The following is a 27,083-nucleotide window of genomic DNA, read 5'->3' as shown; positions in this document are numbered from 1 at the left end:
ACCCCAAAATCCAGTATATTTCTATATGTTATCAGTGAGCAACCAAATGAAATATACCCATAGTAATCACAATAACATAAAAATATGAACACTTAGGGATACATCTGACAAAAGATGTGCAAGCCCTGTACACCGAAAACTACAAGATCTTGCTGAGAAAAATCAAAGAAGACCTAAATAACAGAGAAACACACGGTGCTCATGGGCTGGAAGGCTCCATATGGGCAGCTTCCCGGGTGAGGGGGACCGAGGCGCTGGGAGAGGCACCAAGGCAGAGGTGCATTGTCCGGCGGGCTTTGCAGTTTGTCTTCTGCGGGGACGCTGCTTGCTGTTGTCCCCGGCTGTACCCACTAGCGCAGGGCTGGGACAGGGCGCCGTTTGGTAAATGCACGTTGACCAAGTGAGAATGAGGGTCCAGCTGAAAGGAAGGCCGGCGCTTCCACAACCAGAGAGAAAGCTGAGAAGACCAACGCCCCTCCCAAGAGCATCCTCATTCAGAAAGGAAACCAAGACCCCAAATGAGCACAGCGGCGGCTCCTACTCAGAGCTGCTGAGCGGCGAGCCCCACGTGCGCGTGTTTACAGAGACCCAGGGCGGGCGGGGGAGGGGGGCCCCCAGGAGGAGGGGCTCAGGTGGGCCCACGGAGGCGGGGGCCGTGGGGGGGGCGGCCCACTAGAAGTGGTGCTTGGTTGGGGGACCGAACGTCGGTCATATTTGGCTTCCTCTGGTTGGTCCTGAGTGGGAGACAGGGGCAGGAATCGGGGAAGCTGTCAGTCAGCGACCAAGTCCTGGCCGCTTGGGCTGATTGTTCCAGGGGCTGATGTGTGGTTTGCTGGACCAGCTGCTAGAGACACTGTCTGATTTCCTGCCGGTCCAATTTACAGCAGGTGGTCGCTGCACTGCAGGTGAGGGGCGGCCTCGCCGCCGGCCGCAGGGTGCGGGCCACAGCCCCGGGTCCGACTCTACACGCAGCCCCACTGTCAGCCCCCCCATCCCTTCCCCGGCCCTGTGTCTGAGGGGGCGCAGTCAGGCCTCAGGCAGCGTCGCGGAAACGAGTCACCCCGCCGGGCCCCGCCTCCCGCCCGCCTGTCCCCAGGCGGTGCCCGCACGTCCCGCGCGCACCTGTTAGACGCCCGCGCCCCGCCCCCGCCCGGCTGCGCACGCGCGGACCCCTCCTCGCGTCCCGACCCGTGCACGCGTCGCACGCGCGGCACGCGCCGCGCGCCCTCGCGCACGCGCAGGCCCCGCCCCACGGCCAGTGGGCGGCGCCGCCGCTTATCCGCGGAGCTCCGGCCGCGAGCGTCAGTCATTCGGAGCCGCGGGCCGACCGCGCTCTAGCTACCGCGGCGTTCCCGCTCCCTTTCCTTCTCCCTCCTGGAGCGCCCGCCGACCCCAACCCCGACCCGCCGGCCGCAGCGCCCTCGCCCTGCCGCCATGTCGCAGAGCGAGACCCCCGGGCTGCCGGAGGAGAGCCTGCACGGTGAACGGGGGCCGGGGGCCGGCCTGGGTGTGGGGGGCCTGCGGGGGAAAGGCACCCGGCCTGCAGAGGAGGGGCCTGCGGAGGGATCCCCGTCTCCGGATCGGGGCGACCGAGGCGCCGACGTCGTCCCAAGCCCGCGCGGTGCCTGGTCTTCCGAGGTGCAGCCCGGTGCTGGTTTCGGTGCCGGTGCCGCTACCGGCGAGCAGGCGCCCAGACTTGCGGTTGGACTCGTGGACTCGGGTTGTGAGCCGTCCGCGGCTCGGTCCGGAGTGGCTGGGGAGGACGGGGTCCCGGGATTCGGGGCGAGCCGCCGTGAGAGGAAGAGCCCTGAAACGCTGGGCCGGGGGCGCGGCTGGCCTTTCCTTAGTTACGTTCGCTCGTCCGGGGGTCGTTCAGAGCCCAGCTCGGGGTTGACTTGCGCGGGGGAGCACGAGGCCCCGTGGCCGCGGTGCATACACCCCGCCCCCTCCCGGGAAGCCGGGGCCGGTGGCGGCCTTGACCCACCCGGCTCTGGCCCCGCGGGGCAGCACCCGGGCCGCCGCCTCCGGCCCCGGTGAGGAGCCCGAGGCCCACGGGTTGGAGGAGGGGCCGGGCGCCGACCTTTATTCTCTGAAGCAACAGTTCAGGCGGCGGCGGGAGCTCGTAAATAAGTTTTGGAGAGGGCCGTTGAAGCCTTAGAGAGTGAATTTTAAAGTTTCGTTAAGATTTAAAAATCTTTATACTGTCTGGATTTGAGCTACTAGTTTCTCGTATTCCTCAAAACAAGATTTCACTAGGCAAGACTTGGTCTACTGCGTTGTAGAATTTAAAACTACAACCGCAGCTTAAAAATCCTGCAATCGCTCCTTAAATTTCGACAGTGACTGTTTTCTTTGAAACAGATTAAGGGATTGAATCTTTGTCTTACAGAAGATCCAAGGAGTGTTTTCTAAACTGTCTTTTAAAGTCAGCCCTGTTAGCAAACTACTTCGTTGCTAACACGGTCTGTTTATTAGTGGGTCAGATTTGTCGGGAAGAGTTCGGAGTGTCCTGAGCGGCTCCATCTTCGGTCCTCGATTGGCAGACCAAACTGCTGAGTCATTGGCAATGCAGAGTGCCAGCTCGTGGGTTAAAGGATTTTTCTGTTTTGTGTATTCTATAAAAAGACAGTTACACGCTGAGTGGAAAGTGTCGAGGATTCTCCGGGCTGCGCTCTCCGGGATACGTGCTGCGGGGCACTCGCTCCCCGGCCGCCCGGTGTGGGAGGAGTCACGTGGGGCCTCGGCCGCTCTGGGAAACTGAATCCGAGCAGGGATTGGTGGCTGGGGCGACACTTGTCCTGTGCTCTGTGTTGATTTGATTACCTCTTGTTTACCTCGGAAAGAACTGAGAGCCTTGGTAGCTGAGCCTGCAGACAATGGCAAACCTTTTCCCCTTTGCTTGTATCCTCGGACCAAATGTTTCCCCTGAGTTCACAGCGAAGTTGCCGTTGCCTCTCGGCCCCCTGGTCCCTTCTAGTTAAAGTTGTGAACCAGCAGCAAGATGTCGTATATGCCTTTCTTGTTCTCAGATAAACAACCCCTAATATGCAGGGAGAAGATGGAGTTTTGTGATACTGTGTCACAGCATCATGGGAGGGGGTGTGAACCTTACTTCCCAGAAGACCCACCCCCAACCCCTGCTGTGCTGGGATTGGGGCGGGGGTCAATGCAGTAAGGTGCTCCTGGTTTACCCTGAGACAGCCCCTGCCCCTTCACGCACTGCTCTGTCTGCAGCCACAGGGTTCCGCTGTCCCAGGCACCCAGCGGCTGAAGGTATATGAAGAGGAAGAGAATTCGCAGTTCTCGTGCCATGCAGTTTGGGAGGGAAGGGGTTTCAGGCATCTAGATCCTGGCCCAACCTCTACTTTTCACAGATGTTCACAGTGAGGCCCAGAGGTGAAGTGAGAAGCAGGGCAGGCAGGCGCGTCGGCGACAGAAGGATGGGTGCGATTTGCCAGCTCCTGTTAAGATCCAGGAACCTGAATGACTTGCCTGCTTGACTTTATGTTCAAAATCACTTGTCAGTCAAGCCTCTCATTCCTGTCCCATCTAACTTGAGAAGCTTTTAAAAACAGTCATTTCTTAAATCCCACCTCTCCCAGGGAAGAAGCCCTCTGATGAGGGTGGTAGTTGCTCTGCCCCAGGGCTCTCCTCAGGGATTCCACCTTCTCATTAATCCCATAGTCGTGTAGGTCGGTCCCCTAGTAGTTTTCAACCCCGGCTGCCCGACATCACCGTTACGGCTTTTTCAAAATAAATGTACCAGGGTTCCACTGCAGCATTCCCAATAAGGATTTTCAGGCCGCTGGGTTAGACTTCTGGAGAATGGGAGGGAAAGCACAGGTGGTCCTCCATAGCCAGGGCTGAGACCTGCTACCCTGGACTAGGGATACTGTCTGGATTTGAGCTACTGGAGCCTCTGCCAGCTGGGGCTGGAGGGGAGTGTTTGCCCCGGGATGTAGGAGGGCCTGGGGTCCCCCAGTGGCGGCAGGAACTTGGAGAAGCTTTGCGCAGAATGTTTAGGATGAACAGCGTGGGTGCTATATTAAAGGTATTGATAGAGTAAGGGTTCCTTCCACAGGTTGAAAGAGTACTGCTGTCTGTCTCTGTTTTCAAGCTGGGTAAATCAGAGACAGCTGGAATCTGTTCCGCCACCCAACTAACCAAGCAGTGGCTCAGTGAACTACGGTTAACGCTTCTGCATGTGTTCCTAGCTTGCACTCAGTTAGCAGCAGCAGAGTTGAGCTGAATTAAATGGCACCTGTGGCTTACCCAGTAAGTAGCTGTGTGTTTGGGTAATTCCTGTAGCCTCTCTAGGGCTCTAAGATGTGATAACATTTTGAGTTACAAATCTTGGGGCCCACAGGTCATCAAAGTCAAAACATGGCCTTTATTTTCTTTGGGACCAAGGATCGTGGAGGTCACAGGAGATTAAAAAAAAAAAGAAAAAAGAAATGGGTTAACTCTAAGGCCTGTGGGTTTTCTTGCTGTGGTGATGTAATATTGGTAGCTTAGGCTTTCCCTCCATCTCATCTGCCTTGTGTTCGTGCCCTGTGTCTTGTTAGCGTAAATTACAGGCCTTTGTGGGCGGGGACAGGAATCGGGGAAGCTTGCCTGGATCAGCGGCTTCACCACCTGTTTTGTTGTTTTCCTGAGGCCTAATTACACCAATTATCTGATAGGTTATTTGGGATTCTGAGGAAGCCTTACAAGGTTACCCTTCAGGACCTGAATCCCGTCTTTCTTGCTTAGGAAGGTGAGTGATCTTAATTGCAGATGCGAGGAGATTAATGGCACACCTTGTCTTCAATTTCCAGGAAGCTGCTTTCCCTACCCAGGTGCTGCAGGTTAATAATAAAACTGTTGTCCTTTAGTAAATCATTTCTTAGAATACAGCTTTTGGATCCAAAGCTTTTGCTGTAGACACCCCAGAATGGGATTTTTTCCTGAAGGATGCTTGAGACTTTCTATGGGATGATTCTAAAAAGCATATATATTTGTCTCCATGGAGTTTTGAGTTGGCCCTTGTGGTATAATATACATACACCTGAAACTGATAATGTTATATGTCCATTATATCTCAATTTGAAAAATATATTTCATTTTTGTCCCTGGTTCCTGACCCAGACAGAGCTCAGCTCTAAAAACCCTTGGAATTTCCCGAGAGATGTTGTTATTCATGAGGAGCCCCTTTGGTGAGCCCTTGAGTCCGCTAATGAGGTAACTCACGAGGCCCTAGGTGGCCTCCGGGTGGGGACGGGAAAGCGCATTGGAGCACGAGGGTGGGAACTGAGCACACACTCCCCACCGCCGCCACTGCCACCGGGAGGGGAGGGGCTGCAGACCGGGTTATAAAAAACTTTGAAAAAGGCTGCTGAACCCACTGAGGTCCTGGGAGAGGGTATGGAAACTGTCCCCTTCCACTCCCGCCCCCCATACCCTGCCCTGTGCACCTGGCTGTTCCTGAGCTGTAATCCTCTGAGACTGCGGAAGTGTAAGCCAGGTATTTTCCCGAGTCCTGTGAGTTCTGGTGAATTATTGAAGGGGGTGGGGGTTGGCGGAACCCCTGAATTCTTGGTCTGCCAGGCATGTGAGGCTGTCTGATGGGGGGACAGTCTTGTGGGACTGAGAGATCTTCAACTTGTGGGATCTGACACTGACTCCAGGTAGTGTCAGAACTGAATTGTTGGACAGCCAGTTGGTACCGGAAATTGCTTATTGGTGTAGGCCTCCCCCCGCCCCAATTTCATGTCAGAAGTGGTGTCAGAGAAGACATTGCACCTCAAACTCCATTTATGTCGGACACCGTAAGTAAAAGTGATCTGGGCAGCCAGGCGCAGAACCTGACTGAGAACCTAGAAAAATGGAACTGTGCCCAGAGCAGGGCGCCGTGGTCCTCTTCCATGCTGTGGGGGGCCAGAGCTGCCAGGCCGAGTGTCACCTTGCTCCTGGGAAGGAAGGAGGGCTAGTGAAGGAGTTGCACGGTGGAGCCTCTCATGGTTTGCTTCAGGGCTTTCCTAACCCCTGCACAGCCACCAGAGTAGGTGGGAATAGGGTCCCCAGTCAAGACGGGCTGTCTCAAGAATGGCATGGAGTCCTTGTAGCTTCTGCTGACCTGCAGAGGCTGAGTGGCCCTGGCTTCTGTCCAGGGAGCCCTGGGCTCCCAGACAGACCCTGGCCTGCCTTGTGCGGGCCAGGCCAACGTGAAGTAACTTGAGAGGCTGAAGTGAGAAGTGTATCAGCATCTCAAAACTGCTGGTGATCGTGTGGTTAGCAGCCAAGTGGGAGGCTGGACGTGGTATAAACTGTTTACGTTTCATTCCTGGCCCCTTGATTTGCTTTCTTCGGATGAATGTGACCTGTTCTGCAGCCAAGCTGCTGTTGAGGGCAGGCCCGGGCTCTCAGGGGAGGGGCTGACGGGTAGGGGTCCGGGCCCCGAATGGGTTGTGCTGTGTGGTGCCCCTGGGGCCCTGGTTTCAGCGCAGAGCAGCAGCTCTGGGTCATGGTTCCTGGAGGAGCCGTACAGTGACCACCAGCCTCGGTCGGGGTTTCAGTCCGGTCTGCCTTTGCGCTCCCCCTCCTGCACCCACCCCGGAGAGGCCTGGACCCACGACACGCAGCAGAGGAACCGCCCTGGGCCCAGGAGACCTGTGCGCGTGGCCAGCTGGGAAGCAGGACGGGGCAGAGGGGACCGCAGAGGCAGTCTTGCCAGTGAACGGAGCCTGGCAGTGGAAGAGTGAATTGAAAGCAAAAACTTTTATGTTCAGCAAAAGGCTTGAGTGGAAAGGCTGTCTTTCCACAGCGAAAGTTACCTGCAACACATTCAAATGAAGAAAGGCTTGTGGGGCTTCCCTGGTGGCACAGTGGTTGAGAGTCCGTCTGCCGATGCAGGGGACACGGGTTCATGCCCCGGTCCGGGAGGATCCCACATGCCGCAGAGCGGCTGGGCCCGTGAGCCATGGCCGCCGAGCCTGCGCGTCTGGAGCCTGTGCTCCGCAACAGGAGAGGCCACAGCAGTGAGAGGCCCGCGTACCGCAAAAAAAAAATTAAAAAAAATAAAAAATAAGTAAAGGCTTGTGTCGGGAGTTCCCTGGCGGTCCAGTGGTTAGGACTCGACGCTTTCACCGGGGCCCTGGTTCAATCCCGCAAGTCTCGCGGCGCGGCCAAAAAAAAGCTTGGGTCTTGAATATCGAGCTAGATGGAGAAGGGTGGACCGCTCAGTTGGAAAGAGGAGCAGATTTCAACAGCTGCTTCAGAAAAGATGCTCTCCACATGGCCAGTAAGCAAGTGAGGAAACGTTCAACCTCAGTAGAAATCAGAGAGGCGCAGAACAAACCATATAACCTACCACCACACACCCACAGAATGGCTATATTTAAAGTCGATGCCAAGCGTGAGCCAACAGAAATGCTCACATTGCTTCGGCTGCGTCGGAAAGCAGTGGCGTTGCAGTACATTAAACGCACACCTAGAACTTTTCCACCCTGGAACCCTGCTCCTAGGTGTGGGTTCAGAAGTGAGAGCCTGTGGACACCGTGAAACGCTGGAAGCCAGCCTGGGTCCGCCGCACAGCGGCAACAGGATGGGGGGCCCCTCTGGTCCAAGCCCCCAGGTGTTGCTTCCGGGCCCTGACCGCCTGCCTTGTCCGCACACCTGTGGGTGGCTCAGCCCCGCTGCACAGAACTTGTACTTTCACCCCTTCAGGACCTCTCTGGGGTTCACACTTGTCCTCCTGTGGGGCTTGCCAGAGTTGATCTCATCTTCCAGCTCTTCCACCCGTCAACCCCCAAAACACACACAGCCGAGCACGACAACACCTCCTCCCCTGCCTGTACCCACCTGGACCTCGGCTGTGCCCGGACTGGGGACGCCTCCCTTCACGGGTGCCCCTGGAGGGGCTCTCCCCGGTCACTCCCGATTCCGGAGCCCAGCACGGCTGGTGCAGCAGAGCGCTCGCCGGGTCAGCTGTTGGCTGCTTTGGTGAATTCATCAAGTCGGCTCCCAAGTCGTGGGGCTGGAGAGACAAATCTAAGCTCCGAATAACGGCTCGTAGGATCTGGGGTGGTAGCTGCTTTGTGCTACATTTAGTAAGCAGGTGACCTTGGCGCTAAGGAGTTCTCTGTTTTGATGACACCTGGGTGTATACATGTCAGTTTTCAGTTTGAGTTAAAGAATGCTGGGTTTACTTGCTGTACAGACTTGGCTAGATGAGCACTTGGGATGGTTTGCTTGCTCTGGTTAATCAGGTTTAGTTACCTTTGTTCTATTCATCTGATGTAAGATACAGAGCAGTAATCGTAATGAATCCTGTGGGACCTCAGGGTCAGAACGTGGCGCTGGAATGTGTAAACAGGTCGTAAAGCTTTCCTTAGTGTGTAAATCCCTAAGGCTCTTGCTGACACCCTTTGCTTTCTAAGCGCTGAGTGCAGGAGAGTGTCCTGGTCAGTGGGGTCCCAGGTAGTCTGGGAGTGGCAGCAGGTGCACTGCCTCGGCTCCCAAGGGTCCCTGAGGAGCTCACTGTAATGCAGGTGCCAGAGACGGGCCTCAAGGGCGTTGCAGCGTGATTCAAGGCGACGGTTCCTTGCGAGTCCCCGGCACGTCTTGGGAATGGGGGCGCGAGCTGGTTATTTGTTAGGACCAGACTCCAGAGTGGGTGGAAGATTGCAACCATGTCCTTTTTTTATCCCCATCAGGCTCCTGGGTAGAATTACACTTTGGCAGTAACGGGAGCGGGAGCAGCGCTCCAGACTCTGTTTCTATTTATAATGGCGACATGGAAAAAATCCTGCTGGATGCCCAGCGTGAATCTGGACGGAGCAGCTCCAGGAGCTCTCACTGTGACAGGTGGGCATAAACGTGTGTATCCCGGCGCTGGCAGGCCAGGTAGGAGCAGGCACGGCTGCGAACGCCCGCCTGGCCTCAGTCCAGCCCTCCCGAGACAGCGGGCCCTTCGCCCTTAGGTGGGAGGGAGCGACTGGGGCCCGTGAGTGTGGTGCTGGGCCCCTGCTTCTGCTTGTTGACTGTGGGGCATCAGAGCTCAGCTGACGAGGTGGAGGGACGCTTTGGCCCTGGCCTGGCCCCAGGTGCTGGCGGGAGCCTCCCGGCCTTGGAGGGTGGCCCCTGCCTGTGGGGTTTTGCTTCTCCTGGTGGAAAGAAGGTTAACACACTGTGTTTTCCCCAAGCCCACCTCGCTCACAGACCCCACAAGATACTAACAGAGCTTCTGAGACAGACACACATAGTCTTGGAGAAAAGAACAGCTCCCAGGTAAGGTGCGCACGTGCACACATTTGCGATCTGTTTGTACCGAGTTCTGTGGAATCCAGCCCTCAGAACCCGGGGGGGGGGGCACGCCCCGCACTCCACGCTGGACCGGAAGTGGCAGGGGCCTAGGTTGGGTAGGCCGTGCGGCCTGGGCGCCTCTGCCCTCACATGCTGTCCAGGGAGACAGTGGGAGTGGCCAGGGGGAGGGGAGCCGGGAGCCAGGCGGCGGGTCTGTCTGCTGGGCAGTGTGCGGGTGGGAGAGAGCCTGGGGCCCTATGTGCTGCTTCTCTGGTGGCCTCAGTTGGGCCGGGGCCAGTGCGGCCTTGCCAGGTCCTTTCTGGTCGTGATGCCTGGGGAGTGTATTTTAGGAACCCGTGGGTCCCCGACTCGCTGTGAAAGCTGTCAGGAACTGTGGGCTTGGTCAGTACCACTTGGTCCCCCCCCACCCCGTGCTGGTCTCCCCTCAAGGCCTCCCTCACCGAGGAAACCAGGAGTCCCTGGTGCTCAGGCCTCCTCAGGGGCGGCGCCCGGCCTGCCCCCAGACACGAGGGGCCCACCCCAGCTTTGGTGCGCCCAGGCGTTTGGTTGGTTTTGGTACAGTGTTTTAGAGTATTTCCAAAATTTGAACCAATTTTTTCTCCCCCGATTTTAAGGAGGAATTAGATGATCAGGTAGAGTTTTTCAAATGCAGAGAAGTAGGGAGAACACCTGTAATCCAGCTTTTAAAAGCTCTTTAATGAGTGTATTATATACTTTAAAAACTGTAGCTGCAATCAGGGGTACACGTAAGTTTTTGGCTTCTTTCTCTCCCGTTTAACATGAAAGTGTGTCTTGCTTTCATTGCCGTGCAGTATCCTGCTTGCTTAGGCACATCCCTGTTTTGGGCCATTTTAGATGGTTTCCGTTTTCATCTCTGGACGTCTGTCCTCATTTGGCATCGCTTCCTTGGGGCAGTGTCTGCAGCTCTTCGAGTCTGAGTCGGGCCTTCAGCCCGGCGATGTGTGTGGAGGAGGGAGGAGAGCCGGGGGGTGCAGCCCTCGCCTCCCCCCGTGGCTGGGCTGCGAGCTCCGCCTGCTGGTCCGATGCTTGGGTGGGAGGTGAGCGTCCTGCTGCAGGTGCGGCAGGCACCATTTCGCTTTCACCATTCGCTCTGCCCCAGTCTGAGGAAGACTATATGGAGAGGAGGAAGGAAGTCGAAAGCATCTTGAAGAAAAACTCAGACTGGATTTGGGATTGGTCCAGCCGGCCGGAAAACGTGCCCCCGACCAAGTGAGTGTTTGCACCGGGGGCCTGCCTTGGCCCGGCTGGCCCGGCACGCCTCCGCTGACCAGCACCTCTCCCCCAGGGAGTTCCTCCTCTTCAAGCGCCCGAAGCGCGCGCCCACGCTCAGCATGCGGAACACGAGCGTCATGAAGAAAGGGGGCATCTTCTCGGCGGAGTTTCTCAAAGTTTTTCTGCCGTCTCTTCTGCTGTCCCATCTGCTGGCCATCGGGTTGGGGTAAGTGACTGCCCGTGTGGACGGCACAGCGCGGGGTCCTTCTAGGTCTTAGAAGCACGGGCGACGTGGGCGTGTGAAATAGCCCGTCCCGGTCGAGAAACAGAGCCCAGGGCCGAGAGCCGGGGCGGCGCTGCCCCGAGCGTCCGGCAGCAGAGGCTGGTTTCGCGCGCAGGGGTGCTCGTCTGGCTGCTTGACCTGGACCGCTGCACGCAGGTGCGGATCAGCCTCACTCCTCGCGGGGCGGCTGCAGGGGGGCGGTGTCAGTAACGCGGGCTGCACGTGTCTGTTGGCGTCCACTCAGCAGTGAGAAGAGGGCGCCAGTTCTGACGACCGTGCGGAACAGAGGGGCAGCCTGGGCCACGGAGACGCTGAGCCCAGACCGTGCTGAGGAGCCCGAAGCTGCCCTCGGGGGCTCATCCCCAGCCTCTGACCAGGCGGGCGGGGGGTCTCCCTGGCCCTGGTGCGGACGGACGGGCTTCTGTGGCTGCGGCTTCCTGGACGTCTGGATTCTCAAGATGGCCTCCTGACGGGGGCTGGTGCCACCGCAGGCTTCGTGAATGTGGCAGAGGAGACGCCAGCCCGCCTGCTCTGGGAGGCGAGAGCAGCGTCCCTCCCGACCTCCCGAACCCCAGCCCACAGTCCTGCCTGACCGGGGAGAGGGCTCCCTGGCGGGGCCAGGCCCCCGGCCTCTCCCTCTTGGTTCTGCCCTGGCCTTCCCTCTCAGCACAGTGCTTTTCAGAGTCAGACTCTGCCAGTCTCACGCGGGGAGGTTGATTTCTGGAGCTTCCTCCACAACTAGCAGTCAGATTCTGTGGGGGCCTCTGCCGGTTTGAGGTCAAGATGGATTTCTGCAGCCAGCCCCCAGCAGGGGTGTCTGCCCTTCTTACCAGCCTCCAAAGCGGTCAGGATGATAAAACCCACCCCGACCAGTTGCTCTAAGGAAGCTCCCCGTGCTGGGCTGCAGGCCTGAAGACGTCCTCCCCAGCCCCCTCTGCCTGGACAGCCCTCTGATGCCCATATGCCCCTCAGTTCTGGGCTCCTGGGGGCGTGGGCTTCACTGCTCAGCAGGGCTCTTTGTGAGGTTGGTGCCGATAAACTTGGCGCTATCACCTGTCCTGCAGGCAACTCTTTCTAGCAGCGTGTGGTCAGTTCAAAAAACAGTGACGGGAGTACTGGCATTTCAGGTTGGGTAGAATCCTCTCCTTTGTGCTTGTATTGAGTGTATCCACTGCATGGCTGTTAGAGCACAACTGGATTCTTCTAAATTAGATGCTGAAATGTATACACACTGATGAAGAATAAAACCCAAGTTTTAACAGTGGGTGTAAGAGAGCCAGTCCCCTTACGTAAATAAGCTGGGACCAGCGTCAGCTGCCGTCTCAGCTGTGCAAACTTGCCCGGGAGTTGCGAGACCACGTTAACCACCAATTCCTTTTTCTGTTAAGGATCTACATTGGAAGGCGCCTGACGACATCCACCAGCACGTTTTGATGAAGAACTGGCGTCCGGCTTTCTCATGTAGTGGGGGTGTGTGTTGTCCGCAGCACAGCGTACAGAGGAGGCTGTCGTGGTCCTTGGGTGGCTGCATCACTTGTGTCATTTCTTCTGTAAATGCCACGTTCCTAACTCAGTAAAATAAAGACTAAGACCATGCTCTCCCATAATCATACTTATGGGATAAAGTAATAAGCCTGTCATTGATTAATATCTATTAATAATTTGGTGGTAATCTTTCTTCGGATATTATAAATATTTAAGTATAAATAATTTTAACGTATCCATGATGTATGTAGTACTTTAACACATTATCTGCAACCTTGATTGAGTTAAACACTGTATTTTGAAAGAACGAATACCGTTGACATTAAAAGGACTACATGAGGGCTTATCCCGAATAAACACTGTGGCCTTACAACCCTGTTGTAGACCGTATGTGAGTGGATGCAACCGTCTACTACAGACGCCCCTCAGCTCTCTCTGTGCTGGTGGTTCTTTGTGACGTGACATGTACAATCCAGGCTGCAACACGGGTGGGCCAGGTCGTCCCCACACCGGCACCTCGTGCAGCACAGGGACTCTCGCTGAGACTTACGACCACCCTGGACGGCGACCACCGGATGATCAGTGTCTTTTATCTCGGGATTGCTAAATTCAGTCTGTCTGTGTTCAGTTGTTGTGTGCTCTTAGGATCAGCTTTATTCTAAGCTATTCCGCGTCTACTTTAAAAGCCTGGAAATAGAAAACAAATGAATCTTTGCCAAATACTTCGTTACGGTGTTTACGTACGTCACACAAGCTTTTTCATTAAACCAGGTGTATCCCCACTGCATGGTTTTTAAAGGCCGCCCCTTTGATATACTGTATAAATGCTGTTGTATTTGTTTCACTTTTCCACACTAAATTCGGTTGTGTTAAATAAATGTAACATTCTAATTTTTAAAATATTTGTTTCTATTTGAACAATTACCTTGGAGGTAGAGGCTACAGCCCTTTCATCTGGAGACGGCTGATGGAACGGCATCAAGATTCTTTATGTAATTTACCCCTAAAACATTAAGCCTGCATCCCACCGACCCACTCTGGCCGGGGGATGATTCCCTTTTAACAGCAAATGGTGGCGGTTCAAGTGGCACGAGCACAGGCTGCACTCAGGACCTTGCAGCAAGGCCAAGCGTCCTCAGAGCCAGCACCCCTGGACAGCTCTGTGACTCCATCACTCAGGTGACCCGGCCCATGACGAAGGCCTCTGTGCATTGATATGCAAGGCATCCCCCAGGTCTGGGGAGTTCTGAGCTATCAAGTGTAAGCTCTGCTCCCCACCCCCACCCGCGGCCTCGCTCCCTTCCTTCTCTGGAGACCAGTTTTCGTTTATGATTGATTCCAATAGCTGTCGTCTGATTTCTTCACTTTTTAAAATCTTAGTTCTCTCTCGGCTTCTAGCTGGATTATTACTCTATTCCTCTCCTCCACGTTATGTATCCTTCCTTCCATCTCCGCCCTGTTACTGACGCTCCCCAGGGCACAGGCTGAGCTGCGTGATGGCGGCCGGAAGTGCCTGCCGCAGCCGATCACAAGGTTTTCCCCTCTCACTGCAACATTCCAGTGGACGTTTGATTCTTTTAAAATGTGTGACTATATATGTATTTTTGTTTTGACCTTTTGGGCAAGAGGATAGCAGAATGGCGACAGCCTTTCCACACACCCCTTATGTTAATGCAAGTAACAGCATCATTCATTTTATTCACAGAATAGCAAGTTTACAGAATATTTAATATCCAGACAATTTTGGATTAAAATAACACAGATCCTGGGGGTCGAATCCATTCTCCCATAAACCAGAGCTCCTTGGAAAAGTGGGAATTCCAGGGCAGCATGACAAACATTTGTGGTGCCAGGAGGTGAGGCCATGCTTGAGGTGAAGGACACGGAGCCAACCTGAGGGACCTGCAGTGGCTCAGAGTGGGTCAGCCTGGTAACAGGTTCCTGGTGGTGATGGGCTGTCACCAGACTGGAGCAGGATCCCCAAGTCCACACTGATGGAGACCAAGTAAGTGGGGGAAGGGACAGTTCTTCCCGACAGAATCTAATTAATAAACGGGATGAGGGAACGAGTGACCGTCAGGCAGACAGCTGCTGACGTGGGCCCGGTGTCACTGCCTCCCCAGGAGATTACCGCCAAGGGAACCTAGGGTACCGTGGATCTGACCCCAACATCTCTGTGTTCTTGACGAGATGTATAACTGTAGGTTAGTCATGAGAAAATATCAAGCCATCCCAAATTGGGGGAGGTTCTACAAAATAACTGTCTGAGGTCAAGGTCATGAGGAAATGAGGATCTGTTAGAGATTGAAAGATACGGAGTGGGCTCCCCTGGTGGCGCAGTGGGTCAGAATCCACCTGCCACTGCAGGGGACACGGGTTCGAGCCCTGGTCCGGGAAGATCCCACATGCCGCGGAACAACTAAGCCCGTGCGCCACAACTACTGAAGCCCGCGCTCCTAGAGCCCACGCTCCGCAACAAGAGAAGCCACCGCAATGAGAAACCCGCGCGCAGCAACGAAGACCCAACACAGCCAAAAAAAAAATTCCAAGATGCGGCAATGAAATGCATCGTGGATCCCGGGCGAGAAAAAGACAACTGGGAAAACAAACACGAAGGTTTGTGGATGAGCTACAAGTACTGTGGCGTGACTTCACCCGCTTTACGTGGTGTTAATTAAACCTGGGTGATGGGTGAAGGGCAGGCAGGAACTCTACAATTTTTGCAACTGATTTAAAATTATTTCCAAATAAAACGTTACAAAAGTAAGATAAATAATATCTTTTTACTCAGATAGCATCCCTGGACCGGCAGGGAATGCCCCCCCAGTCTGGCTCCTGCATCCTCGTGGTACTGGATGTCTCCTCCCAACGGGGGGGAGATGGCCAGGACCACCGTGCGGTGGACAGAGCGAAATGCAGGTGTAGACAGGTCGCTACCTTGTGTGCAAAAACGGGGGGAGGGGAATATGTCATGTTCGTGTTTGAGTAAGAAAAAGTGTGGCCCAAGACAAGACTAACGAGTTATCAATACCACCAGGCTCAGCGGAAGGGGCAACACTTCGCTATCGTCCTTTTAAAGAGTTCTGAAATTTGTACAGGTGTTACCAGTTTAATACTTAAAGTAAGAAAAAACATTTATCAATAAGAAAAGAAATAATAGTATTGGCAAGGATATGGAGAAAAGAGAACGCTCACGCACCGTTGGTGGGAATGTAAATTGGTGCAGCCACTATGGAAAAGAGGATGGAGGTTTCTCAAAAAATTAAAAGTTGAACTGGCATGTGATCCAGCAATTTCACTTCTGGGTATTTATCCAACGAATGAAAACACTACTTTGAAAAGATACATGCACACCAATGTTCATAGCAGCACTATTTACAACCGGCAGGATATGGAAACCACCCAGGTGTCCATTGGTGGGTGTGTGGATAAAGACGACGTGGCACATACACAACAGAGCATCGCTCAGCAATAAAAAGAATGGAGCCTTGCCATTTCAGACAGTGTGGATGGACTTGAGAGCATCATGCTGTGAGTCCAAGACAAATGCCATATGATCTGACTTACGTGTGGAATCTAGAAAAACAAAGCCAATCTTGTAGCTAGAGATTGGTGTTTGCCAGATGCAGGTGTGAGTGTGTGTGTGTGTAAGTATGTGTATTTATGTGTGTGCTTATGTGTGTTTGTGTGGGGGGGGAGGGAGAGGGAGAGAGAGAGAGAGAAGGGAGGTAAAAAGGTACAAACTTCCAGTTACGAAATAAGTCCTGGAGATGCACAGCACGGTGACTAGAGTTAGTAACTATCACATGTTGGAAAGTTGCTAGGAGAGACCTTGAACGTTCTCATCACAAGAAAAAAAACTTCCTGTGTGGTGACAGAAGTTACCTAGACTCACTGTGGTGGTCACTTCACAACATACACAAATACTGAATCATTATGCTGTACACCTTAAACTCATATAGTTGTGTCAGTTACACCTCAAAAAAGAAAACCAAAAGCAACCCAACAACATTTCTCATAAGAACTGTAGACTTACACTGCATTCAGATAATTAGATTTTAGAAAACAAATTTTCCCTGAAAGTTAGTTCTTGGAATAACAAATTAGCTTCCCATCCTTACGGAACACACATCTTTTTTTTTTTAAAATTATTTTATTTTTGGCTGTGTTGGGTCCTTGTTGCTGTGCACGGGCTTTCTCTAGTTGTGGCGAGCAGGGGCTCCTCTTCGTTGCAGTGCGCGGGCTTCTCATTGCGGTGGCTTCTTGTTGCAGAGCATGGGCTCTAGGTGCGCGGGCTTCAGTAGTTGTGGCGCGCGGGCTCAGTAGCTGTGCTCACAGGCTCTAGCAGGCTCAGCAGTTGTGGTACACGGACTCAGTAGTTGTGGCTCGCGGGCTCTAGAGCGCAGGCTCAGTAGCTGTGGTGCACGGACTTAGTTGCTCCGCGGCATGCGGGATCTTCCCGGACCAGGGCTCGAACCCATGACCCCTGCATTGGCAGGTGGATTCTTAACCACTGTGCCACCAGGGAAGTCCCTGGAACACACATCTTTTAAAGATGTCCCAAGATGTACAAAGATAATTTACTACTAATAAACTCTGGGGCAAACAAGTGAATCACCTCAGGACACACAGTAAACCCCACAGAGCAGCCTGGTGAGGATGGGCCTCCACAACCAGCACCACAGGAGCCGGGGGCCCGCCTGGAGCCCTGGCTTCGGCCAAGGTCCCGTGTCCTGCCTGGGGGGCCAGGGACCCTGTAGATGTGCTCAGGATGCAGACTCACCCAAGGTTCCGGTTGCTGGCATCACCGTCCGGAGGGTGAGCAGGGAAATGGGACCAGCAAGTCCTCTCAGTCACTCACCGGGCGCTGACAGGGTCGCAGGAGATTGTGGGCCCCAGCCCCAGGCCTCACTCTTCAGATGTGGGGCAGCTGAGGGAAGCCTTCCCGGGACGGGCTCTGCGGGTCCTGGGGGGGCGCAGAGGCGGGGGTCAGGCTGGGCTGCGGCTGTCACCTTGGATGCTTCAGGACCCCCCAAACCCCCAGCCGGGACTCCTGTGATCTCAGCTGCCCGTTCCCCATCCCCCGTCCCGCCGCCGTGACTCTGCCCCTCGCGGGACTCAGCTGGTGGCGTGAAGGGAGGGGCTGCCGGTCGAGAGGGGCGACAGCTGAGCAGAGCGCCTGAGGTCTCCAATTCCCCCTTCCGCGTGATGTCAGGGCCGCCACGGTTCCTAAGAGATCACGGTGGCGCTCCAACCCCTGGCTCACCAGCTCTCCACCAAGGGCTCGGGTGGGACACGGACCCCGGTGACGCCACGCTGTGGCGTGTCCGTCCGGCGAGCACCGCTGGGTTGGTTCTGGGGAGCCCGGTACAGGAGGGCTGTCACCAGCCCCGTGGGACGCACCGGTCAGGCCCCACCCGACCCCCCGCTGTCCCCGCCCTAACCACACCCCCGTGGAGAAGCCCTGGCGGGGTGGGCCCCGTGTGGCATCCCCTCCCTCCCTCTCTGGTCCCCCCAGCACCTGTGGAAGCTTCTCCCGGCACAGCACCCAGGGGGCAGTTCCTGATGGGAGGACTGTCCCCCGCCGCCCCATCATGACCCCGGGGCAGCACCGGGTCTCAGACCGGGACTTGGCGCGCGGAGCGCCGTCCTCCCCATGAGGGGCGCGGCCCTGCCCGCCCCGGCTCGGTCTGCGCACGCGCCTCTGCCCGCGGGCAACGGACACGCTCAGAAGAAAAAGCCGCAGCGCCGATCCTGGACCCCCTTCGACAAAAGCGTGCAGACAGTTCCTCCTCAGACGGCCACGCAGCACCAGAGCCCTGGGCTCGGCCCGCGGGGCCTGGACCCCACCGCGCTGACCAGGGGACAGTCTGGGCCGGCTCCCAGCTGTGAGGCCACGGCCACTCAGCTCCACGGGGGAGGGAGTTTGCTGCTCGTCCTGCGAACACCCACGACTGGGGGACGGTTTAAAATCAGACTCTGAGTCCTGTCCTGTACTGGCTTCTAGAACCGCCACTGTTCTTTAAAAAGCGCACGTCTAAATGCACACACGAGTAAAGCGTCCAACCCAGGCCACCAACCGAGACAGCGTTAAAGCTTCAGGACAAGCAGGAGCACAGAATTCTAAGGAACGATGAAAACTCACAGGACTACCTTTCAGGAACAGATAGAATTTCTCTAGCTTTCTCTAGCTTTCAACGGGAGAAAAGGCGTAAGCTTTGTAAGAACAAGAAAAACAACAGATATTTTTTAAACAAGGAATATAAAAGAAATAAACGTCAAGTCTGAAACCCACAGGATTTTCACCTCATCAGGAGGGGAAAAAGGCTTAAATGGAATCAGAAGTGTCTAACGGAAAAGAACACGGAAGAAATTGCTAGACACCTCTTAAATTACACGTTTCTCAAGAGCATCTCTGAGAAGCGTGTGCCTGACTCGGGGGAGAAGAACCCACAGACACAGGGACCCCCGCCCGGCTGGTGGCAGCCACCACGCATGCGCCTTCTGCCCGGGGCCGTCTGAGAGGCAGAAGGCTGGTTTCCTGTTTGGTAGGAAATACGTCTCAAAGATGGAAAAACGTCGTAAAAAAATCTGGTAAAACATCTGAAATTTATTAAACTTTTTGGTCAAAATAGTTGAACAAGTAAATACAACCCCATCTTACTAGAACTGCTTTACCTTAAGGGCCAGGGTTGACTGATACTTAGACAACTCTGTTCCACATCTCAGGTTTGTGAACTGCGTCAACCAATACGCAGTAATAGAATTACCTTTAAATTAAAATAAATGGACTTGTTGATTCTCTATTTCCGACGTAGTGTGAGCTAACGTGGCATCCTGTTAACATTAATTCAGGGGAATGAGTTGACAAGACATTTGTTCTTGCATCTCCATATCACCAGTAACCAAAATACACCTTAATTTCAAGAGCAGCACGTGAGCCCCAGCTGTCCCGTCCCCTGGAGGACTGGGTCTCGGGCTCCTGTGTGAAATTTCACGGCAGCAAGCGCCAATCAGTTAGCGTTGTTACCTCTGTATTTTTTTGTCTTGGGAAATCTTGATTTCCGATATCAACCTACTTTTAAAGTAAACCACCAAGGTACTGGTGGCATTACATAATAATTAAAATTGTTTAATTTTTGCTGGCTTGAAATGCAGTGAAATTCGTCATGCATATAATTCCAGCAGTTTTTAGAAGCCTGTTACCCTCTTCCCACGAAGTACTGTTACAAAGGTTTAAAAAGCACATAAGTGTTCAACTGCAGTGAATTTGAGGCATACTTTAAACCACGTGTTACTTTTTCAGCAGCGATTCTGTTACTACTCCTTGGGATTTTCTTTCTCAGCGGCAGCTGCAGTTAAGGCTCTTTCCAGACCTTACCTGGTGTGTCAGATGTACCATTTCTACAGAAACAAAAAAGTTATGGAAGTTTGTGGATACATACGTTCAGAGTTTGAAGTACTGCACACGTTCCACCATTCTGTTAACGAAGGACAAAAGATTTTTAAAGTTGAATTCTGCATAATTTCATTATATGCAATTAAATCAAATAAAAAGACGATACTGATTTTGGACTTAAAAACACTTTTTAGAGTGTGTTGCTTTTATTAGGCGGTTACACCAGAGGCGCGATGGGAGTAAAGCGGCCTGAGCCCGCTCGGCCGAATCTCCGCGCCGGCCGAGGCCCCGCCTGGGCTGAGAGAGGCCGAGGGAAGGCGGGCAGCAGCCACGCACGTGGAGGCCCCAGGATGACAGCAGAGGAGGAGGAGAGCTCGACAGGAGCAGACACTGAATCTGACAGCTTTCCTCCTGGATGTTAACTTTTGGTCTATAAATTGGAAGGAAGGCTCAGACTTCAATAAATATGTTTATTTTAGCAATGGCCTCTTCTGAGTCCTGTCCATCACTCTGCTTCGAGCGGGCTTCTCACCTGAGCAGCGACACCCAGGGCTCACCTTGCTGAAGCAGAAGCCCGCGGGCACCCGCGCGGCCAGCCCGTGCAGTCTGGGCGGAGGCAGGAGGGCGTCCCTGCTCTTCACAGAGAGGATGTCGCCTGTCCTCTGGCACCAAACGAGCAGGCGCGATTCTGCACGAGACGCAGGTCCCGCTGCCTCCTTAGTTGGCCTTGTCCTGGAATATGTACAGGTTATTGGTGGCAGCCACGGCAATGATGTTCTCCACTGGGTGCCAGGCTGTGTGCAGAATCTTCTTGCTGAAGTCCAGGCTGTCCACGCTCACCTCGTCCTTCTTTCTCTTCCCACCTGCACACACTCTGCGAGGCTTCAAGCTGGCGCGAGGCTTGCTGTTCTCCCTGGAAGCTTCCAGCGTAACATCCCTCCATGTAGTCCTATCGAACATTCTGAAGAAGTTGTTGTAGGACCCAGTCATGATTGCACTGCTCAAAACAAGGACAGGAAGACTTCTAAGTGACCACCTCCAACCCCCAGCCCGGCCCGGCCCTGGACGCATGGATAGAGCTGCTTACCTCTCCTACCCCCAATTCTACACAGCAGGGTCATTTTTACAAATAAAAAATGAAAAATCATAATGGTCAGGAGAGAGATGCAGTGAGAATTTCTTCCTAAACTTCGTATACGTAATCCTATCAGTAAAAATAAATACAACGGAAAAAAGTAATGGATTTACACTTTTAATTACATTAACGTGTTTTCAAACAAGGTAAAAACCCCAACACAGTCACTGCCCCAGTCTCGGGTAACGGTCTGACCTCCTGCACTTTGCCCCGATTCGGCAGGGCTCCACACGTGCTCGAGAGACATTCGTGAGATCTGTTACCATCTTTGCTCACGACTGACCAGACAAGGTTTTAAAGTTCATTTTAATCTTAAAAGCGTTTTTCTCGTGAAGGAACAGGTATATAAATAGTTAGGAGGGGCCTCAGACACGGGGTCAGCGTGCAAGACAGCCGGGGCCTTCTTTCCCGACGCTCCAGATGCTGCAGCAGCGCCCGTGGTCTTTTCCCTTCCGGGCTGGTTCTGACGCCTTTCCGCGTCTCCACTGAAGCACACAGCACCGTGACGCGCTTCTATCACACTGGTGAAAACTTCGGGTCTCTCTACACAGCTAAGAGGAGAGTGGCTGGTTGCCGGCAAATGCTTCCACGTGCGTCCAGCCCCTGCCTCAGCGGGCCCGTCGGGCGCGGTAAGACCAGACTGCCCTGCGGCCTCCTCCTGGGCACCCTGGGCTCCCGGGCCATCCCCGCATCATCAGGGGCGGATCCTGAGGCCCCGCGAGGCGCATGCTGCCTCATTCACACGGCGCAGGGCTGACCCCGACTGTGCAAATCCTCATCTAAATCCTCGCACCACAAAAAAAGATAAGCTCTCCTGGCTTATCTCACCTGTACTGTTGAAGCCTGGAGTGCACACACCTCAGGGACGGAGGGGCCCGTGTGGCGGTGGACGCAGCAGGGCCGTGCAGTGGGGTCCAGGAGGGCTGCCAGCAACTGGCACCTGCCCACATTAATTTCCACACAGAACACGATGTTCACAAAAGGATAAGCAACAAATGTGCTGATCTGAAGCTTACATTTGTGTTATTAAACTTAACCGCAGGGACTTCCCTGGTGGCGCAGTGGTTGGGAGTCCACCTGCCAAGGCAGGGGACACGGGTTCGAGCCCTGGTCCAGGAAGATCCCACATGCCGTGGAGCAACTAAGCCCGTGCACCTCTCTAGAGCCCGCAAGCCTGCGCCTCAGAGCCCGTGCGCCACAACTACTGAAGCCCGCGTGCCTAGAGCCCGTGCTCTGCAACAACAGAAGCCACCGCAACGAGAAGCCCGTGCACCGCAAGGAAGAGTAGCCCCTGCTCGCTGCAACTAGAAAGCCTGCGCACAGCGACAAAGACCCAACACAGCCAAAAATATATATATATATATATATATATATATATATAAACTTAACTGCAGTGATTATTCCGAACAGAGACCAATGAAAGAATTTTTTCGGGAAGGAGTATTTTATCATCAATGTTGATTAGAGGTGCTGGTGCGCGACAGAAATGAAAGCGGACCAACCTTCACGCCGTCCATTACGATTATTACTATTATTCAGCAGTCCTGACGGCACCTGCATGGGCGTGGATGTCCCCCCGGCCCGCTGCTCCACATGGCGGGAATGAGAGCCTTCCCCAGCACCTGGCCAGGTGCTGCCTAGGCGGGAACACCGCCAAACACAGGAGTAAGTGGACTTGCAACTTAATGGTGATGTCTGTGTTTGCTACAAACCTGGAGCACGATGAAGTGGGGCAAAACTTAACTTCTGGGCAGCGCCGTCCCAGGCGGAGTGACTGGGATGGTGGCAGAAACCTGGCTCTGCCCCTGCCCCCAACTCCACACAAGTTTCCAGGCAGGAAGGCAGGGCATGTTGGCAGGAGTGAGGGAACAGGCAGGCGCCACCAGAAAGCTTCAGGATGTGCCGGGGATGGTAATTTAAACGTATTTTGCAATATCTCAGATCTACCACAAAGCATAAAGAACCGTGCAGGGAACATTCCTATACATGGTTGTCCTTTGAACAGTTACACGGTCTTAAAAACAAAACCGTCTTGCATGCTCTAGACATCAGATGAGTCACTTGTGTGATCGCGTACAGGTCTGCGCAGCTGTAACCCTGGCTTTCACTGTGTCTGGTCCACACCAGGAACAGAGGATGATTCCTCGTCCGTCCGCCCGCCCAGGGAGGAACCCCGACATGGCTCAGCTGCCTCCAGGGCACGTCTTGGAACGTGTTTTCTTGTCTGTATATTCGAGAGGTTCCCAGCCCACCCGGCCACTGCCAGGGAGCCTCAGAAGAAGGGCAGTGGCAGTGGTCATGCCCCCTGGCCTCCACCTCCACCCCAACATTTCCGTCACTCTGATGGATGTGAAGGGACGTCCCTGTTGCTTTGATCTGCTGATTACTAATGAGGATGTGTTGTTATTCATTCCCCCCGTTTCTGTTAATTCCCATTCATGAGCAGTTAGGACTTTCTCACTGACTGACGATTCTTCACGTATTCTGGATATTCATCTCTTTGTTAATTTTACGTGCTTTTGTGGGTTTTATTTCCATTGTTTTATTTTGATATAAAGAAGCTTAAAGTCAATGTAGTTGGATCTCTTTGTCTGGGTTTGGGGCCTTGTTTAAGGCACATTCCTGCATGATCATTTATCTCTGGACACAATTTCAGGAAGCGAGTCAGAAGGGATCACGACACACCGCATCAGAGCGCCTTCCGGCTTCCACTGCCAGGCCGAGAGGTCTGCTCGCGGTCTGAACACCCTTTCTCCGAAGGCAATGGGTCTTTTCTCCCCTGGCTGCTTTTAAGATCTTTTCTTTGTTTTTGGTGCCCTGTAACTTCATTATGATCTGGATGTGGATCTCTGTGCTTCTTGAATCTGTGTATTCATTCAGTCTTGCATCAGTTATAGAAAATTCCTGGCCATTGACACTTTAACTGCTACTTCTCCACAATCCTCCAATTTGGACACTTCTCTTCACTTAGGCTACGTTGGACCTTATCTGACCCTCCGTGTTTTCCAACCTTCCATGTTTTTTCTGTCTCTTTGGCTCTCTGAGCTGCATCCTGGATAATCTCTCCTGATCTTTCTTCTTAAAATATTTCTCATCTTCAGTTCACTAATTCAAGATCTTTTCAGCTTCACGGGGTCTGCTAAATTCACACAGTGATTTTTCAACGACTACAGTTTTCATTTCTAGAAGTCCTGCATGATGCTTTTCCAGATGTCCTGGGTGGTTTTCAATGGCCTTGTGGTTCCATGTTCAGGTTCCGGTTCCGTCCTTTCACCTGTGAGTATTTCCACATTCTCATCTTATATTCTGTGGCATATGATCTCAGTACCTGATTTCTCAGAGGTCACAGTTCTGTGGCTGTTTCTGCTGGCTTGCTCACACTGGCTTTCCTTCACGTGTTCGGTGCTTTTCACCTGTGAGCTCCTGTTTAAGTGATTTTAATCTGGGGAAATCCTGAGCCCTGGAGCACTGGGAAAGACAAATCCGCCACGGGTGCCAGGCACCCCTACGTGTTTCCAGTGCGTTTGCCAAGAATGCGTTTCTTCAGCGCTCTCTCCCTGGGCCACATCTCAGGGCTGCAGCCTTGTTTACCACTCTCAGCTTGACCCCCAAGCTGAGTGTGTGCTGGTGTGAGGCCAACCCCGCTCCGTGAGCGGCCTCTGCCCGGGCCCCCTGTGTCACCCCCCCAAGGCACTGTGACCAAGCTCGTGCTGCTCTGCTGTGCTGTGAGGAGTGAGGTCCTCTCCTCTGACCCAGGGGCCCTGTGTCTGCCGCAGGAGACACTAACAGGTGGCACGTCAGCCTGTGAACAGTGCGGATGCCCGGGGCTGCCTGTCTGCTGGGACTTACCCTCAGTGAGCTTCTCCAGGTCAGTACAAATACAAACACACGTCCCTGGCGGGGAGGGAGGCTCATGGTCACAAAGGTCAGGGGACTTCATCCACTCCAATCCAAGGTCTCAGACAGATACATTTCCCTTGGGACGCATCTGAACGTAGATGGATGCCTTTTCCATAACCCCGAGGGTCCCAGTTTCAACTGCCAACCCTGTGTGGGTCCAGGGCCACAGCTCTTGTACCCTCCTGGGCTGCAGGTTCCTGGTTCCAGCTGGTGCCCTGAGGCCAGCGAGGGCTCCCTCCTAGTTCCTGCTTCCTCTTCACTCCTGGCCTTACTGGTTGTGAGCTCAACTATACCCACAAAGAGATTTGTGGTGTGACATCTGATGTTTCTAGGTGTTTGTGCCAAAGGGTTTCTCAGAACGTCCGTCAGTCCGTCTCTGAAAGTGGCGAGGTCCTCTGCTCACTGACACCCTTGACAAGCAGCACACGGCACAGAATCCACCACAGACGATGCAAGCTCATCTCCTTCCATCACGTGAGGTGCGACATTTCGAAGAATATGAAGCAGACCTCTCGGCAGCACTGGTACTGCTGTCACCTCTAAGACACGCACAGAAAGGTGGCGGAGGCCTCAGACCGCCTCATCACGAGGTAGACCGCGGAGTCACACCAGCCACCCCCACTCTGTCCAAGCACAGCAGCGACTCTGAGGTCTCGTCCTCCACTTGTCCCCAAAGGCAAACTGGAACGTGGCCATCCCACACACGCCACAGTAACTAACCTCCCCACCGCCTTCCTTTCACTCATCTTGGAAATAACAACAAAAAAAGAAATTATCATCCACTAAGCGTTTTAAAAACAGCCAACATGAACCTTGTACTACGCTTGCTGTTTAAATACAAGGTGGAATCATAAGCAAGGTGAGAAGTGTGTCCAGACATCCCATGTTTCCCACCTTGCTAGGGCCACCTCACAGATGGCCTGGAAAACCAAGCCCATCGGGACTCCTCCTGGCAGCCCGGCCCGCCTCTGAGGACATCAGCGTGCTTCGGGCCTGGTCACGACGCAGGTCTCACCTGTCGGAGCCGTTCCAGCAGCACTCAAACTTGTCAAAGATGCAGTCATTTTCGTACAGGGAACACAGCTTGCTTCGAAGGTACTCGTGGACCTTAATGAAAGTACAGGAAGGTCAGAGGGACGGTTGCGTGCAAGACGTGGCAGGGTCCATGCCGCGGCCTCACCTGGTGGGTCTCGACAGGCCGGCTCTCCATGTTGAGGTCCCACACCTTCACCGACAGGTAGTCTCGGGTCATCATGTACCGACCGCTGTGGCTGAATTTCACGTCGGACACAGAAGAGATTATTTCTGAGAAGAAGGACCTACTGCTGGGGTCTTCCGGCTCTTCAAAAACTGGAAAATACAATGTTTTCAGCTTCTGTTTAAAAACCAGAGAACAAATCATTTTAAAGTCCAAGCGAGACTCGGGCCCTCCCCCGACACCGCTGCGGCCTCCCATCTTCCTGAAGCGCAGGCCCCAGGCTCACCCAGGCCTGGGCTTGCAACCCAGAACGCTGCTCGGGCACTCTGAGTGCATCCTGGTGAGGCCTCTGCATCAACCTGACGCTTCCCTGCAGATCCTCGAATGCCAGTCCCTAGCAAACCCCGTCCCATCCTGTCCCTGGCACAGAAAGACACAAAGGGCGCTACAGCAGACGCCGACACGGTGCCCCGAGCGCCCTGGGGCGACGAGCCTGCGAGTGCGCTGCAGGGCCCGGCCCTTAGCCGCGAACGCCTGGGTCAGATTTTAACACCGGAACAGTCCCATCTGCCAAAGCCTGTCAGGAAAGGGGTTTTCCTTCACTATTCAACAGTCGAGACTTAGGCTAACAAAACCGAACTACTAGTTTCAGAAAGATTCTACAGGCGTCCATGGCAGACCTTTCTTTCCCTGACACTTCTGCTTTCTCAGCAGTAACTCGAGTGCCCCCTCACTCGCCCCCTGCCCATGCGCCAGACCCCAGAGCCCCCAGTGCACTGTCGAGCCTGTGGCTTGGTGAACTTTGGGTGAGGATTTCTGTACTTCCTTTCATTTGCAGCGGCTTGTGATTTTCTTTTTTTGTTTTTGTTTTTTGTTTTTTTCTCTTTTATCGCTGTACGCGGGCCTCTCACTGTTGTGGCCTCTCCCGTTGCGGAGCACAGGCTCCGGACGCGCAGGCTCAGCGGCCATGGCTCACGGGCCCAGCCGCTCCGTGGCACGTGGGACCTTCCCGGACCGGGGCACGAACCCGCGTCCCCTGCATCGGCAGGCGGACTCTCAACCACTGCGCCACCAGGGAAGCCCTGATTTTCTTTTTTTAATGTAGGAACCTATGTTTGTTGAGTCTGCATTTGAAGTTGATTATAAG

The 27,083-nt window shown here is 54.2% G+C and overlaps 2 protein-coding genes across 3 annotated transcripts in view; one reads left to right on the top strand and one right to left on the bottom strand.

Moving 5' to 3' along the window:
• Positions 1-1,296: 1,296 nt before the first annotated feature.
• BNIP3 (BCL2 interacting protein 3) lies at positions 1,297-13,086 on the top strand. Its single transcript, XM_082674119.1, has 6 exons — positions 1,297-1,480; positions 8,694-8,844; positions 9,183-9,267; positions 10,424-10,533; positions 10,610-10,762; positions 12,208-13,086. Exons 1-6 carry the CDS (start codon positions 1,435-1,437, stop codon positions 12,251-12,253), a joined length of 591 nt encoding a protein of 196 aa, XP_082530245.1. The 5' UTR covers positions 1,297-1,434; the 3' UTR covers positions 12,254-13,086.
• A 4,970-nt stretch (positions 13,087-18,056) lies between these two features.
• Positions 18,057-27,083, bottom strand: part of PPP2R2D (protein phosphatase 2 regulatory subunit Bdelta) — a 46,135-nt gene continuing 37,108 nt past the window's right edge. The window contains exons 8-11 of one of the 2 annotated variants that reach the window (XR_014297906.1): positions 25,919-26,088; positions 25,754-25,845; positions 20,261-20,700; positions 18,057-19,785 (exon numbers count right to left, since the gene is read on the bottom strand). Coding sequence is in view for 1 of the 2 variants with exons in the window: in XM_082674118.1 (XP_082530244.1) it covers positions 20,421-20,700; positions 25,754-25,845; positions 25,919-26,088 (542 nt within the window). In the remaining variant the exon portion in view is untranslated. Of the gene's footprint in view, positions 19,786-19,881; positions 20,701-25,753; positions 25,846-25,918; positions 26,089-27,083 lie in introns of those variants that run through there. The other variant, XM_082674118.1, reaches the window with a different exon arrangement.

This window comes from Grampus griseus, assembly GCF_964374135.1.
Source record: "Grampus griseus genome assembly, chromosome: 16".
Taxonomy (NCBI): domain Eukaryota; kingdom Metazoa; phylum Chordata; class Mammalia; order Artiodactyla; family Delphinidae; genus Grampus; species Grampus griseus.
This window is presented reverse-complemented; position numbering and strand designations above follow the sequence as displayed.